The sequence below is a fragment of the Protopterus annectens genome, chromosome 6.part0 (assembly GCF_019279795.1).
Source record: "Protopterus annectens isolate FY-2018-M chromosome 6.part0, PAN1.0, whole genome shotgun sequence".
NCBI lineage: Eukaryota > Metazoa > Chordata > Ceratodontiformes > Protopteridae > Protopterus > Protopterus annectens.
The window spans coordinates 1,840,133,743-1,840,150,510 of record NC_056737.1 but is presented as its reverse complement, the minus strand read 5'-3'; the positions used below and the strand labels follow the sequence as shown (position 1 = coordinate 1,840,150,510).

The window sequence follows — 16,768 nt, the reverse complement described above, 5'->3', positions numbered from 1 at the left end:
CTCCCTCCAGTCTTCAGAAAACTGCCAGAATGTTGGGTACCAGCTGTCAAAGCACACTAGTGCGGCAATGTTCTGAGAGTTCTGCAAAAACAATTTAAGGAGCAGTGGGTGAACAAAGGAAATACCATTGCAGACTAATTATGTCTAGTAAATACCATGACAAGCTTATCTTCTGAGGTTTCCAGTGATGAGATCATAAATGTCATTTGCATCAAAGAAATAGAATAATTTTGTAAGTCTGATGGCAGAGAATGGGAATTGGATTTATTCACATGATCCAATATTACCTTTTCTTCCTCATTTACTCAGTCAGCTAGCCAGCTACTCAACGTAAGGAAAGATGCTGTTCAGGTATTCATAAATGGTCCCATACCCTTGAATGCAATGAGAAGATACCAAGTTTATCTTGTTTCAACCATGACAGCATCTTAATCTGCTCAGTTTTACTTCTTTAATACTCTTTGTTCTCTGTATGCAAGTGCATGTGCAGTATGCATAGTAAGGTTTACTTACATGTTGGAAGTTTGAGATTTTTTTTTCCATTTCTCACCTCTTTTGTTTTTAAAGCAACATACTTGCTGAAAATGTCTATGCCAATATGCATCAAACAGAAACTGCAGCAGCCAGTTTGTTTAGAGAATCAAGAGCTGCAAACAGATTTTGCAGATGCAACATCTGATGGTTTTGCCCTCTGCTTTTTGAATCTCAGTGAAGCCTGTGTGTGTGTGTGTGTGTGTGTAATATATATATATATATATATATATATATATATATATATATATATATATATATAATACACATACAAACACATACATACATACATACATACATATCCATCCACCCATTCAGAACCCCTTTTTCACATTTTTGCCCATGGGGTCAAGGTGTCACTTCAACAGTGACAATCCTCTAGATCCAATGTTTACACTGCCGCATGGCTAGTCCTGCTGGACTTGGCAGACCAGGCATTGCAGTTTGTTTTCTGTCCAACACAGGAAGTTGTCAAGAGCATTCAAAAAATCTCCTAACCCCAACTGAGGACGGCTACAATTGACAGCTTTGTCAAGAGCATTCAAAAAAATCTAGCCCCAACAAATGAAGACTATAATTGCCAGCTTCTGCCTCCCTCTTCCAGTAACTTAGTATATCTGAGGTCAAGGAAACTAATGGAATGATAGGGGATTGCAGGCTTGATGGCTGCATGGAGGATGAAGTCTATGAAATTAAGAAAATACAGTCAAGATGAATACTAATCTTCAGTAATTTTCACAACAGCATAAACAGCATTTGTCCTGTAAGAATGTTAGCCAGGACATCTTCTACAGGACAGTGAAGAGGCTTTGAAAATATTTTCATTATAAACAGGATCAAAAGAAATCTATCAGTTACTTTATGAAGAAACATTCTCACTTCCCTTCATCATTAGAATAGTCATTCAATGACGCATCAATTCAAAGGTAGATAATTCATAGATATATAGCAGAAAACCTTTGCCAGACAGTCCTTTTGACGGCAGCAATGTTTCCCCCTAGGAACTTAGACACTCACTTCCACTAACTTCACTGATAAAGGCCACTACTTTACGACATCACTATCAAATGGACAAGCTTCCTCATTTCTAGGTGAACCATATTCGTCTCATGTGCAGGAAGTGGGGCAGGACCATAGTATATCACAGTCGGTACAAACAAGATTTTTACTGGCCTTCTTACAATGGCTGACAGAATGGGAGAAGTTTTTCATTAAAGCTGGTACTTCTATAATCTCATCAATGAGTACTTTTGAAGAAACTGCCTGGCACTCTTAAGGCTTTCAGATATACCTTCAATATAAGGGGGAGGGGGATGCTATCTTCTCACCAGCTTGCTCTGGTTTCTCAGCTTGTTTCCTGCAACGAGTGTCATCGGATAGCAAAAGCCCTGGCTGCCTTCACTCAAGCACTACATGCTGTACAGGAGGCTAGGGAACCTTTGCTTTCAGAGGATAATTTGAGTGATTCACCTGAGCATGAGATGATTGTCTACTTGGCTGATGACAGGGGTAGCCTCACCTCTAGGGAACCTGTTGACAACTTCTCATAGTCTGAATTAGAGACGTTTCATAACTGCATCACGCTTTTGATCAAATACTCATCTATTCTCAGGAGCAGGTATCTCTACTCCTGAATATCTCTTTTCTTGAGGAGCTGCATCCTCAATGGCCTTCAAGACATGGCACTGAACAAACAAAATTGAAATAGTGAAATATTTTTGCATTCCTTGCCCTCACTGTCTGATTACCATAAGTCCCCTTCTTGGCTAAACTGACCCACTCTTACTCTCATCAAAGAGTACAAAAGTTAGCCAGTAGTGGTAATCATTAATGCAGCCATCCAGGGTGGTTTGTTTCTTTTTCTTTGTTCTAATGTGCCTTTATATCCCAAAACACACTTGGCTAAACAAGGGGAAGAACTGTGCAACAGGTTGACTGCACCTGACCATCCTTCATTTTTGCAAGGACACTGCTAGTTGAATGGATGGTAGCGTCCCTAATTTTCGCAAAGGAAAACATAATACCCCAGTGTGCTTTCCGAGTACAGTAAACTCTCAGTTAACTGGCACCCATGGGGATTGGTAGATGCCGGATAACTGTACTTACTGTTGTTTGAGTTACAATTAAAAACAAGCCTAATACTGTACCTTATACTACTTGTTTGGTTTGCCTTGTTCTCAGGTTGACGAGAGAGAAATAATTTTTTCCTTTCTTCCCTTTTAAAGCTCTAAAACTCTCAAAATGTAAGGTATGTTTCTGCGGGGAGAAAAAGTGCAGCACATGAAAATTGTACTGTATTTCTTCGACATTTTTTTGCCGGTTGCTTGAGTTCCGGTTAACTGAAAGTTTACTGTACCCGCAACATCTCACCCTGGCAAAGGACAGTGGGCCATGCCCCTTTATTTCTTTTTTTTCTGCTTTAATTTCTCCAGGTCTTTTGGTCTTCTAATACCACTTTTCTCTGCCTGACTATTCCAATGTAGGGGCCACTAACAGAACCCCAGTCACCTGAGATAGTCAGGGATCCATCTGTCTGTACTACACAGACAGGCTAGATGATGGAATATTTAGGCTTAACAGAACTATCACTTAAGGTTTTGCTACTTCTGCTCCTGCTCCTGGTCATCCATTCTGTTACAGAGCCCACCTGGAACGTCTTGACAGAACACAAGATGACCCTCTTTAAGTACTGTACTCCACTGGTTCATTAATTATTGGACCAGCAGTGACTATCTACGTCTGTGTTAACTCTACTTGCAGAGAAATACCAAAAGGAAACTTGCCATCTCTGTGATTTCCCCAGATAAGGATAAATGCAAGGATTTGTAAAGTAAAATTATTTATGCAACATCTGTGAATGACCTACATATTACTAATCACAATAAATGCCTGATCAGGTACTATGGACATCATCAGGTACATAAGCAAAATTTGAGGTTTGTTATGCTGACTGTCTTGAAGACTCAGACCTCAGTGAGCTGGATGACTGCATGCAAGCTTATTAGTAGTCACTCAAGGTCATGCTTTGCATAGCAGACACACAGAGGCAAGGACTTCTGCTTTCAACTTGATGTTGCAGTGATTCTCATAGCTATATTTTTCTGTTTTTTTTCCTAATTAAGTCAACAATCATCACAGAATACATTAAGCTGCCAGGTGCAGCCACATTTTCTTAGCACACAGCTGCTAAGACTAGTCCACCTCCTGAAGTCTAGCTTCCAGCCCCAGCTCTTTTGACAGTCTTCCTTCAGTTCAGAAAGTGGTCACACGTCAATGCGAGAGATAAGTTTGAAAATCCATCATCCCTGACACCTGGACCAATCTTCTAAAGTCTCTTTCTGTTGCACTTTAAACTGCATGTCAAATTGGACTGCCCTCAACATGTGCTCAGTTCTCAAGAAAATGGACAGTCTTCAATCAATCCTGAATTTCTGGCATCTGAACAGATGCATTCCACACAAGAAGTTCTAAATACTGAATAGTCATGCCTTTTTCCCTCTGATGTAGAAAGGGGACCATTTCTGTTCCACAGAGATGAAAAATGATCATCTTCATATGCCTAACCTTCTAGCTCACAAATTTTCTTTGTTTCACAGTTCTGGGTTGCTAATTTCTATCAAGGACCTTAACTCTTGACCTCATCTCTCTAACTTCATATCTACATGAAATATCTTAGTCCAGCTGCAGCCTACAACTGATACATGAGAATTTCTCTTCCAATATCTAGGCAAAAAGCTCCTTACAAATCCTTCCAGACCTGAATTAATTCATGTCTGAGATGGGACTTTATGCTGATGCCACCTTCTAAGGATCAACTGGATTTCACCAGATCCAGTGTTTCAGTCCTTCCAGTCTATGATTTTCTTGGTTCTATCAGCAGAGCTCGACTTTTGCCCATTGGCTTGAAGTTTCACAGGAACATAACCCATCTGCTCATCTTTTCTTCATATTTATTTAGAGAGAGAGAGACAGAGAGAGAGACTCGTGTAGGCTTTCAACAGATTCAGCATTTGGTCAGTCTAGTTTGAAATCCTCAAAACAGATCATGTTAACTAGTAGAGGCAGTGGTGGATAAAGAATAGCTGTGTAAAAACTTATCATAACCATAGATGTCCTTCTCTTCTATGTTGCAGTATTCTTTACATATGGGGTTGAATTGTGCTCCATGACCCGATGTCTGGCCTGCATACAAAAGCTTAATGCCACTGCCTGTATGTGGGACGTCGCACTAAGGTACAGAGAATGTCAGCCATAAAAGGGATGTCTGCACTTACAATCCCCAGAATAAGGTAGCCCCATGAGGAAATAATCCAAAGGGAGTCACCCTTGTAAAGAGCAAGATGTAGGGGGAAGGTAGGTTAGAATACTGCAACATAGAAGAGAAGGACATCCATTGTTATGGTAAGTTTTTACACAACTATTCTATGTCCTTCTATCCAATGCTGCAGTATTATTTACATATGGGAAGAGTGCAAAAGCTGAGAGGGAACCCAGGGAGGGAAGGAGCAGAGGAAGATTAAACAGAAACATTTTCCACAAATCCACGCAGGACTGTCTGGCAAATCTTGCCCTGGATCTGGAGATACTATACAACTTATAATGTTTTGTAAAGGTATGAACAGATGACCAGGTGGAAGCTTCCAAAATGCAGTCAGCATCTAGCCTTTGAAGAAAGCCCCTGAGGATGCAACTGATCTGGTGAAATGGGCCTTAATGGAATTTGGGTAGAATATGCTAAAGAATATTCATCTGAAGAAGACCCCTCAGAGTCAGAATCCTGTACTGGATCAGAAGCAGAAGCAAACGTTGGAGGTCTCAAGGCTATCTGAGCCTTAAGACCCTGCGAGAAGGCATCCAAATCCGACAGAGGAGTGGAAGGGATGATGGAATGCCTAGACTTCTGCTTCTTCTTAACATGCTTCTCTTGCGGAGGTGAATGGACAGACATAGGCCTTACGCCCGGCACTTCTTTAGACAGAGAGGCAGGAACGGTTCCAGAGACCTCTGAAATAAGCCATGGTTCCTCCAAATCGTCCAAATAGGACATCTCCATTGCCTTGGACGTGCCCGGATTCCCACCTCCGACAGCTTCTATTGCAGTACCTGCCAAAGACGTGGACCCTACCTCCGAATGCACTGCAGTGTTTTCATCAACCTCAAGGGATACGTCAGAGAGAGAAGTTGCAGCCAAAGAGAATTCGGGCCTGGCTTTGCTGACCTTCCTCTTCACAGACTACTCAGAAGAACTTGCGGAATCATCCATTGCATTCCTAGCCAAACATTTAAGCCTCTGTTTTTCTAAATAAAGATTTAAAGCTGACAAACGATTGCGTAATGTCTTGGGTACAAAGGCCTGATGCAGCAAGACCAATGGTCATGAGTAGGCCCTAAGTAAAACAAGCAAAGCTCGTGACTATCTTTATGTAGAATTTGCCTTCCACACCTACACTTGCCCTTCCTGGATGACATTAACAACAACAAAAGGCAGCAGCAACCATTTAAATCCCCTATGGGGTACTTATCTGAAGCTACAAAGCGAATCAACAATAGCAGACAGAACGTACAAGTCAACCTTTCCGAATGGTGGTGAAAGTTCTGAGGATTGTAAGTGCAGACGTCACTTTTATGGTTTACATTCTCTGTGCCTTTGTGCAACATCCCACACACAGGCAGTGGCATTAAGCTTTTCTTGTTGGAGAGCCATCTTGGCTGCATGCTCAAACAGTGGTTAAGCCAGTGCATGAAGTAAAACAGTAATAACCCAAGGAGGGGTAGGATCTCTAAGAGGAGGTCTGAGAAGAAATATGCCCCTCAAAAACTCCTCAGATAATATAAGAGAGGCATTTGGGGATTGAGAAACTCCAAAGTGGATACTATACAGAGCTGGTAAGCGTACTTTTATAGTATAATAGCTGGTACCATTATTAGAACTCTCTCCTCTGCCTCGGGGAGGTCTTTTCTCCTTAGGTGTCCAAACAGAACCCTTAGGATTTCCAGAACTACAGTTTCTTAACCCATTTCTGGTTCCTGGAAAACAGATTGTGGGGGGGGGGGGGTCTAGAGAGCCACATTCCAGTGGCAGAAATGGTCTTTCCATCTAGGTCACTTCTGAGCATGGTTTCTTTCACTTCAGGCCCAAAAAATGGAGAGCTGCCAAACAGGGTACTAATAAAGGATGTCTTCAAGTGTTCTGCACACATAAGCACATCCAGGAATGTCTCCTAATGGTAATACCCATGCCTGTGGCTTTCAAAGCACCTTCAGTGACATTAGAAATAAGACTCATTGAGACATTTGACAGCAACTGCTGGGAGACTGAGTCTCCAAAGTTTTCTTGTCTTCTACAGAATACAGACTCAGAGAGGGACTTGGAGATTTCAAATCCCTCTGAAATCTTGTAGTGTGTGTCATGAAATTAAGCTCTCTCAGAGCACAGGTAGCTGAAGTGCTAGTCCACTTCCCAAGCCTGTCCAGCACCCTCAACTCCCTTGTTAGGGGAATGGACAGATGAGTTTTCCCTTTTTTGGTGGCTACCACTACAATAGAATCCACAGCCTTGCTTGAATATTGCTGATCTTTCACAAAGACTAAGTACTTGTCTGGCTTAGGGAGAACTGGCTCAGCCATGTCTGGCTACTTCCTAGCTTGCTAAGAGATGAAATCCACACTCTCATTAAAGGGGTTTGCCACCCAATAATGCAGCTGAGCTGGACCCCTAGGCCTCGAGGAACACAGACTCCTCTCGGGAGGGGATGACGGTGGACCACCCACCTTTCTGTCTCAGGAGTTTGGGAATTTCCCCAAATTAGACATCCTCAAGGGGGGATCTGGGAGACCCCTCCCAGTCATTGAGATCCGTGTCTTCTGAGAGACTCATGGGGGAAGTCTAGGTGTCTCCTTTTACATTTTGGCTTCAGAGGAGTCTCTCTGGTGGGGTGTCCCAGAGAAGACTCGGGGGGGAAAATTTGCAAGTCTCCTATATGGACTGGCTCAAGACTCAACAGATCCAGCTATTCCAAGTGCACCAGAAGAGAAGGACCAGGAACCAGGGACGTTCTTCAGGGGATGGGTGGAGCTGAGCTAGAAAGAGTAGTCCAAACCTCTGATTGGGTCAGTGCTCTTTTGACAGCCTCAAATACTGAAGCTGAAGGAAACCTGAGAGCTACCTGGTAAGAGACAAAGTCACCTCTCCAGACAAACCTCAGAAGTCCACTCGGCTTGAATTAGAAGCTGATGCTGGTATCTAGCTATCCAGTATAGAGGCTCTGGGGAGAAGGAATGGCTCTGATACCCTCAAAATTGAGCCTGTTCCTCCAAATCCGGCACAAAAACTTCGTCTCTGGGATCCTTCTGGCTCAGATGATATCAGAGCCATATTGGTCAGAGATGGAGCCAGAGTAGAAGATATTTGGGTCTGGGGCATACAAGTTCTGGGAAATGCTCAGATCTGTAACTCCTGAGTCCAACAAACAGAGCAGGGTAGAAGCTGCTACAGGATGAGGTGACGATCTACAACCTCATGGTCCACCGGCAGACAAATCTGGAAGGACCACCAGCTGACTCTGGAGCCTCAGAAATTTCCTCATCATATGGTCTACATCTGCTTTGGAAAGGTTCTTAGTTAACCAAACTGACTGTTGGGAGGAAATGGTGGAAGGAGGTCTCTGACAGATGACTAACCTTTTCTTGAAGAACGGGCCATCAGAACCTAGGAGAAACAGGGTCTGGCTCTGGATGAGGAGAAGTCTTTGAGAAAAGCACTGGATCCAAAGACCTGGAGGATTTAGGAGCTGGACGTGAGGAAGCAAAAGAACAAAGATCAGTTTGGGGACTGCTTTCTCAACTTCTTAGTCTTCTCTTAGGACCAGTAACTTTGTCCCCTTTAAATTGTCCATTGAGTTTTTAAGCTCCAGTTCTCTGGTTCGATCCTTGGCTGGGGTGCCTTCTGTGTGGAGTCTGCATGTCCTCCCTGTGGTCGCGTGGATTTCCTCCCACATCCCAAAGACATGCTGTAGGTGGATTGGACACTAAATTGGCCCTAGGTGTGAGTGTGTGCCTTCTGTGGAAGGTTGGGCGCTGGGCTGGCAACTCAACACCGTAAAACTCCACTGTCAATCATGAGCAGACAGGTGATCCGCTCTGGTGACCCCTAAAACCAAAAGAAGAAGAAGAAGATCAGCATGCTGAGATTCAGATGATTTTCCTGCAGGTGCAGGGAGAAGTCCCTTGAGAATAAGTTTGCTTTTTCTCCCCACTACTGCCCTGGTACCAAAGCTGTTCATCCAACAAGTGTGCAACCCTGAGGCAGTATAAACATTTTGAGTGTGCTACCAAGTTGGGTATCTTGTGGCCGTAGATCACACATTTTTTAAACCCAAAGGGTTCTCACCTACAATTGAAAATTTCACAAAAAAAGTGAGAAACAGATAATAAGACAGTTGTCAAAATGGCAGAAAAAAATATAAAATTATTTTTTTTAAAGCTACAAAAGAAAGATAGCACCACAGTAAAAAGTACAAGAAGAAACAGAAATTCTTACAAAGTCCTATATAAAACAACTATAATAGGAGATACAGGAAATTTACATAGTAGGAACTGGATAAACAAACTGGAATAGGAGAAAAAGGGCAACAATGAAAAATTCTCTTACAAGTTTTCACTCATGCCTAAGAAAGGAGATCTGTGTCTGTTTCTAACGAGAGGCATGCAATATCAGAGGTAATGTTGGGCTTTACATGAGTTTTTGTGTAAGGGAAGAAGCCCGAGCTTTGGGATCCAAAGTCTTGAGTGGATGAAGACGGATCTGAGGTCGGATTAGAAGACCCATCCATTGAGGAACAGATGAAAGAGACAACAGATCCATGGGACCTACAGTACAAAGTCAGGGTAACAGTTGGAGCAGGCTGTCACTCCAAGTGTGGGGGATATCCTCTGCTAGGGTAGGGAGGCATTTATAAAATGCCTGGGACCTAACTGCTTGGAACCACGCCCTTCTCAAACACCAAGCTGTGATGAGAATGACTGTATATATATAGGATGTTGTTCCTGTGGTCCTACTTAAGAAAGGACAGTTTCAAACATGCCATCCTAAATAGGCACACACAAGCATGGGCGTGCGGTCGTTGTCAAAGCATTCACAAAATCAAAGCTACAACAGTTTATATGGTAGCCCACCTTCTTAGATAGGATTCTCCACAAAGTCCTCCTTGAGATCTAACTAAAAAAGGTCTTGAAGCTTTTATGGAACATCACCTCTAAGGTGAGACTGGAGCAAGAACAGGTGAGACAGGCAGGTGATACCCTTCAATCCTAACACTGCAAGAAAGTACATTTCTTGCAAGTATCCAGGACTATGAACTTCTTATCAACTGGCAAGAATTCAAAGTGCTGTTATTTCTGTGGAGCTATACTGTATCAAAAAGATCATATAGCCACAGGGTTCTTAATAAGTAGTTCCTCCCACTCGGGCAGAGAAGTAGAGGGGACATATTTCTTGGATGCCAAGGAGCTAGTAATCTTGCTTAAATGCTGCATGAACAGCATCAAATATAACTAACTCAATCAGAGGTTGATCCAGGACTCCTAAGGATTCTGACTCAGACATTTCACATGACAATTTTAGGGAAAAGAAATGAGGGAATAATACCTATTCAGGTTGTTCCTTATCAGCTTGACAGCCTCTCCAAACACAGGGAATCAACCTGGGGTGGGAATGAACCCATTATTGCTGCCTGTCTCAGCAACAATGACCTCCAAATTCTCTGACACTAAACAGAAGCCTAATTATGAAGAAGTTCTTGACCCCTACTACCACTGGGAGGGAGCATGAACAAACATTCACAACCAGATGCATGTGGTTCACATTCATCAGGTGTCTCATAAAACAGCACAACTGGAATACAGAAGACAGAGAGACCTGAGGTGGGCTCAGCACCGACTTCAAAGCATACTCCCCAAGGGTCCTCTCCTATACCTACAAATGTAGTACCATAAGACAACGAAAAATGGTCTAATGTTGAAGCACTGAGCTGTGGACCCTGGTAAAGTGAAACCCAACTGAATTTCTCAACTGGCCAACTAGCCTCTGCTGGGCCTAACGGAGGCCCTGGGAATGACCTTAAGACATGCGTTTCTCATACAAGTGACTGGTCGACTCGAGGGGCTACTCCCCAGGACCAGAAAGATCAACAACAGTTTCCAAACTATCAACTGGAGGGAGGCTGGCACAAGCAACCCAAGAATGCAACCTGACAACAGCATCTCCAATGAGGAGGACGGTGGTATAGACGCAAGTACTTATTAGCAAAGGATAAGCTCAACATCTGTGATGACAGAGGGGCAAGGAAAGAAAACAACTTACTACCTCCAAATGCAAGAGTCAGATCCTGCCTGGAGTAGCCACAAAAAAAAAATTAAACCCCCATGAGGTCAAATGTTCACAGAAAGACAATTTGATCCAAAAACAAATATTCATCACTTCCAACTCTTAAGAACTTCGTTCCTTTCGATATGATCACGCACCAAACTACAGGAGTGAAGCTAATGAAAAAAAATATGGGAACACACATATGCAAGAAGTTACATCATTAAATTTCAATTCTATGGAAAGAGTGAAAGAATAAGAGACAGAAAGGGCTGTTTTACTGAGTCAAGTTCTGACATTACAGCAAACATATAAAAAGTTGTATGTTTGTAGCCTCTCCCCTCAGATGGCTTTGATAAAGAAAATCAAAGTTCAGCATTTCTTTCCTCACAAACTGTAAAAACATTCATGTAAAAAAGGTTTGGGAGTTCACAAAGGATTACTGACCTCAAACAAATGCCCTACACAGACCACCTCAAAAAACTCCAGCTTTACTCCGTAGCATATCGCCTACTCCGAGGTGATCTCTGCCTAACATATAATAGCTATGTCAAACCCAGAGCTGTTGGACATGCTACACCTAAAGAAATCCCAATCCCTCCACGCTACACGCTCTAGGGACCTAAACCTTGTCTCCACAATAAACAGGACATGCTGGAGGGATAGATTCCTGTCCCAGAGACTTCCTATACTCTGGAACAAGCTACCCATCTATGTCAAGCAACGTTCTTCATTAGCACTCTTCAAGAAAAATCTTGATGAGTGGATGGGAAATAGGAAATACACCCCGGGAATCACTTCTGTGTCTCTGATGAACAGTGGCACAGGAAAATAACTTTCTTGGGTGGCATAAGCTATGGTACCTTGCTGGCTAGGCTTAAGTAGGCCATTGGCCCGATAGCCTAGTACCTACCTATGAACCTATAATATGGCAATAATGACTTTCACGAGCAGCTCACTAACCCAAGAAGACTGGTTGAAGAAGGAACACCTACAGAGTCTGGAGCACATGCAGCATGATTTTCATGGATATTCTTTGGAATACTGACTGCATACTTACCAATGCCCAACCTACTGACCAGAGGTTCCCACCACCAAATTTAACCTCTACAACTGAGGTGGTGTGATATTAGAATTAAGGATTTTTAGGGGTGCTACACATCCTGCTTCCCCTGATGTTAAAGCTCTGCCCCACATCCCTGATGTCTAAATACACCACCTTCAAGGTTACACCAATTGGAAACATTCCCTTTTCTCTAATGAAAATGCTGTTATTCCTTGCAGCCAGTTTTCATTTGACAATTTAGATACTGTTAGTAAAACTGACATCAATAAAACAGATGAAGGAGCAGTCAAAATACCACTGAATGGCAGTGGCAGCCATCACAAACTTACTAAGAATGGGAAGTTTTAAATGACCAAGCTCATTAACCACTTTAAAACTGACTCAATTTTATGTTAACTCAGTGCTGGAAAGTCAGGTCCATTACACCTCCTTGTGATATCTCTAAAAGACAAGACTGGCCAATGGCATGGATTATATTTTCTTATCCATGTGCTACTCACATTTGAGGAAACTCTATGGTGAGATTTTGACCTACGCAGACACATTGCTTGAACTGACCCTTTAAAATGAATGGGAGTCTTTCAATGACACATCAATGCTGACAGAAATCTGTTCTGTTTTCTATGAGAAGACAGAAAAGCATATCTTAATTACTGCTACACTTCATCTTTGGCTTGCCTGAAAAGTGACTTATCAAAGCCTTCCGGTACCTGCACAGTATGGTTTGAATGGAAGTCTTGTGTTTGGACTCAACTGGAACAGGATACAAAGAAGAACTATAAGGTATGCTCACCTTGCTTGGCTATATTTTGATCAAAATAAGAATGGAAGAAGATGCCTGTCAGAAAGTGGCAATTAGAAATTTTCTTTATTAAATCTAAAGTGTGAAAATCACACAAAATGTTCCAGACAATTCAAGTGCTTGGTTAATAGAACAATCAGGAAAGAACTCAGCGGGGTAAGATCACCAAGCTTTTCTGGGAGTGCCAAGGAGATGAGAGAAAAGGAGACTACAGCAGTACTGGTGAACAGCTGTAAGACAGTACCAATAATGTCTTAATAAATGCAGAGCCCGGAAGGAAAAAATAAAAAAAAACACGACTGCAACATAGCTTTCTGCTTGGCGGATTTCTATAAGTTACTAGATAAGATGTAGTTCTTACATAACCAACTTTCTTTTTTTTAATGTTCATGTCCCCTTCCTCCAACCAAAGCAATGACTTTTATTTTCAGAGACTGGATATATCAGATGGGTTAAGGCTAACATTATCTGGTGTGAGAATAATTAATGGATGAATATCACAAATTAGAGATAATTAAACAACTGATGTGGGTTGTCTTGCTCCATGAATGCCAGGTTGTCACAATAAGTGAACACAACAGCTCAATACAAGAGACGACTTCCACAGGTGAAAGTGGATTATGTGGAGAAGGCCGTTTATCTTCTGTAGCTATACTCTGATAGAAAGAATGAAATGTTCTCCTCCATTGAAGAATGATGTGTTCTCCTCCACCTCAGACAGAAGGGCAAGACTTCAGATAGTGAATATGGAATCATGCTCTGATAACTAAAATTCTAATCTTTTAAAAACATGCCTATAGTATGGCCCAAGATGTAACAGCCTGTGGAACACGAAGTACGACAGGGCAAGATTCTGATGCAACAACCATAATCCTGTCTTGTATTAGGCAGCAAAAAGAGCCCACTGTAGTTTAATGAATTATGGGAAAATTAAATAAAGGAGAATGTCATCTGTCGCATGAGATATGAGGCTAACAATACCCACAAGTCTGAAGTGATGAATTCCACAATTACAAGAGACCCTTTATTGGTTCTTTTAACTTGTACCCACGACAAGACAGAAGGACTATGATGCTGGGTCTACAGTTAAGTGCTGAAGTTACACATAATACATGTGCTGACAAGGCAACAGAAGGGCATAATGAGAATCTTGGAGCTGAATGCCAGGGGAAAGGATGCTGTTACAGCAGCAGATAATGGCTGAGGATTTGCAACAACTTAACTGTATGGAACCTCTTACTAAAATGTTTAGTGACGTAGCTGGACTTAACAACTCAACTGAGCTTTCATCTGGTTTAGTCAGCAGAGAAAGAGGTTTTTAGCCAAGATGATAAACTCTGGCTTTCAGACAACTTACTCTTAGTTTTTTAACCTTCCTTCTCTATATGTGGTCTTGTCCTTCCTGGCACTGTCATATTAAGTTTTTTTTTTTTATTTCACCTAATGCTTAACATCTAATAAGCTTCATCCACTGGAGAAAGATGATGTTTTTATTTAGACTCTACTTAGGCTAACTACCTATCTGCTTTCCATGTCAATAGATAACATTTCTAGAAGACTGAGCAAGCTGCAATGTTTTGAGGTTATACAAGGCAAAGAAAGTTAAGGAGATATAGACCCTGGTTACTTGCTGACTGCAAAACACAAGTGAAAAAAACACGCAGTCAGCAATGTTTATCAGACGTGTTTTCTCTGTTAAGCCTTCAGACAGGATGACAGGAAAGAACTAGCAAACCTATTAAACGAATAACCCACTATAATCTGCCACTGTTTTACAGGTGGAGAGAAAGGTTCCCAAAAGCAATGGCACAAGAAAAAAGAGAAAAATGTAATGTCAGCTGATTAGCCAAAGGAATGTCAGTCACACATGCTGTGTGGGATATAGAATCGTATTCAAAGTAAAGTACTGCTTAACAACATTAGAGCTGAATCATAAATAATTTCATTAAAAATAAGTCATTTTTAAGTGAAAAATAACCAATAACTAATAGACAATATGAGGGCATATGTGTGGGTGATTTTTTCTTCAGGTGCTGAAACCTATCAGAAATCATCAGCAGATGTAGGCACTGTTTAAATTTGGAATTTCATTTGAAAATTGGAACTTTGACTATCTAGGTTATACATTAGCTTAATCAAGGCAAAGACGCTTGTTAACACAGCAAGGGATATCTGGGGGCTTGAAAAATAATTACTTTTTCCAAGGGGGAAAAGTGATCGGTATGCCATTATTATTACAAACATTTTCAACTCTTCTGACACATTATCAGAATAGAAAACACATGACAACATAAACATTTTAAATACTTCATCAACAAGTTCATCAACACTTTCTAAAATATTTATATTTACTTACAAATGTACTTTTCCAGTCTTTCTTTGGTTGTATAGCTATACTTAGAAAACATTCAGTAATACAAATTTTAAACAAAAAAGTGCAAATAAGCACAAAGCGGCATAAATGGTACAATTGCACCTTCTAAAATCTCTGAATTCACAACATTTGCAACAATACTTTGGAACAGTTTTAGAACTAGAGATGCCAGGGATACATTGGAAAATATTCTGTAACATCAATCACTGTCTTTAATTTCTTTCTCCCCGGCTTTCCATTCTATAAACTACGGTTGTTGAGCTGTCCTCACTTGACTCAGGTGACACTTTTTTCCATACAGTTTCTTTAAGAGCAAGCTCTTTCTGCAGACTTTCATAGTCCAATGGTCCATAGGAATGCTATTTATTCAAGTGACATGAATACTTTATTAGTGAACTGGAGTACATTAAAATTGCTGAATGTCATTCAAATGACAACAACTCTCAGCAGCTTCTCTTGTGAAAATAACTCCTTATCAAATACAGTTAAAATTCATAAACATTTGAGACCAAGAGATGAATATTTACCATCTGTGCATCTTTCTTTAAAACATATGAAGTCAGCAGCACATGTGTAATCTCAATTAGAAGCCCCATTACCTTTGTTGCTTCTTTTACAAATTCAGCAATGGCAAAGCAAAAAGTAAAGTAATTTTTTTTTCAATTTTAGATGCATTCATTCTCAGATACCTGGTTCAGACTTGCAGAAGAACTGGTGCCCAGGCAGTGTACTAATCCTGGATGGTATACCAGTCCATCACAGGATGCACACAAATTTATGGGTAAATGCACAACACATACATCTGTGGCTAATTTGAAGGAAGGCCAACTGAACTATGTGCATCTTTGGTGTGTGCTAAGAAAAAGCAAAAAACCCACACAGGTAAAGGGAGAAGACAGGCAAACCACCAGCTTGGACCCAAATTACTCTTAGAAAATACAGCTTACTAAACTGTGAAAAACTAGCCAAAATGGCAGTCCTTTTAGATATACCATAGTATTACTCATATAAGGCCATTTTTTAATACAACCTGCACTGAAATCTTTATATGATATATAAATTAACGGGGCACTGCATGCTGGAGGCTTTGCCTATAAAAGAAAAATGTTTTCAGCATTTGTGAATTTATTAGATCAATTTTGCAACCAAAATGACAACAAATTTAACTATTTCCCTGTCACCATAACAAAACATTTAGGAAAAACAAAGATATTTAGTAAAAAAACACTATCAGCAGTGATTTGCAACAAAGTCATTTTAAAGAACAAGTCATTCTCCAAGAAAGACAAAGCAGTTACACGTGAAGGTCAAATGACTCTGCAAATATCAAAATCTCGACTGGAATGCCTTGTGTGTGTAGTCTTGCATATCCCCCTTTGTCTGTGCGGATTTTCTCCAAGTGCTTCAAGTGACCTCTTGTCTCCCCCAAAGGTGCATAGCAGGTGAACTGGTCTTCTCCAAACTAACTATAGGTGAGTGAGTATGTGAGTGAGTGAATGAGTGAGTGTGTATGTGTGCATGCGTGAGAGACGCACACAGATCTGTGACATCAATGTTCTGCACAGAACGGATTTCAATGCCTTTCACCCACCAGCTGCCAAGTAGGCTCCTGTGTCCCAGCTATCCTGCAAA

General features: G+C 41.2%; 1 protein-coding gene across 4 annotated transcripts in view; it reads right to left on the bottom strand.

The window, feature by feature from the left end:
• Window positions 1-16,768, bottom strand: part of GLS (glutaminase) — a 1,896,678-nt gene that overhangs the window by 567,345 nt on the left and 1,312,565 nt on the right. The window contains exon 15 of one of the 4 annotated variants that reach the window (XM_044075192.1): window positions 14,498-15,495. The exons of the other annotated variants lie outside the window; for them this stretch is intronic. Coding sequence (XP_043931127.1) covers window positions 15,349-15,495 — 147 coding nt within the window. The 3' untranslated portion in view covers window positions 14,498-15,348. Of the gene's footprint in view, window positions 1-14,497; window positions 15,496-16,768 lie in introns of those variants that run through there. 4 annotated transcript variants of the gene reach the window in all.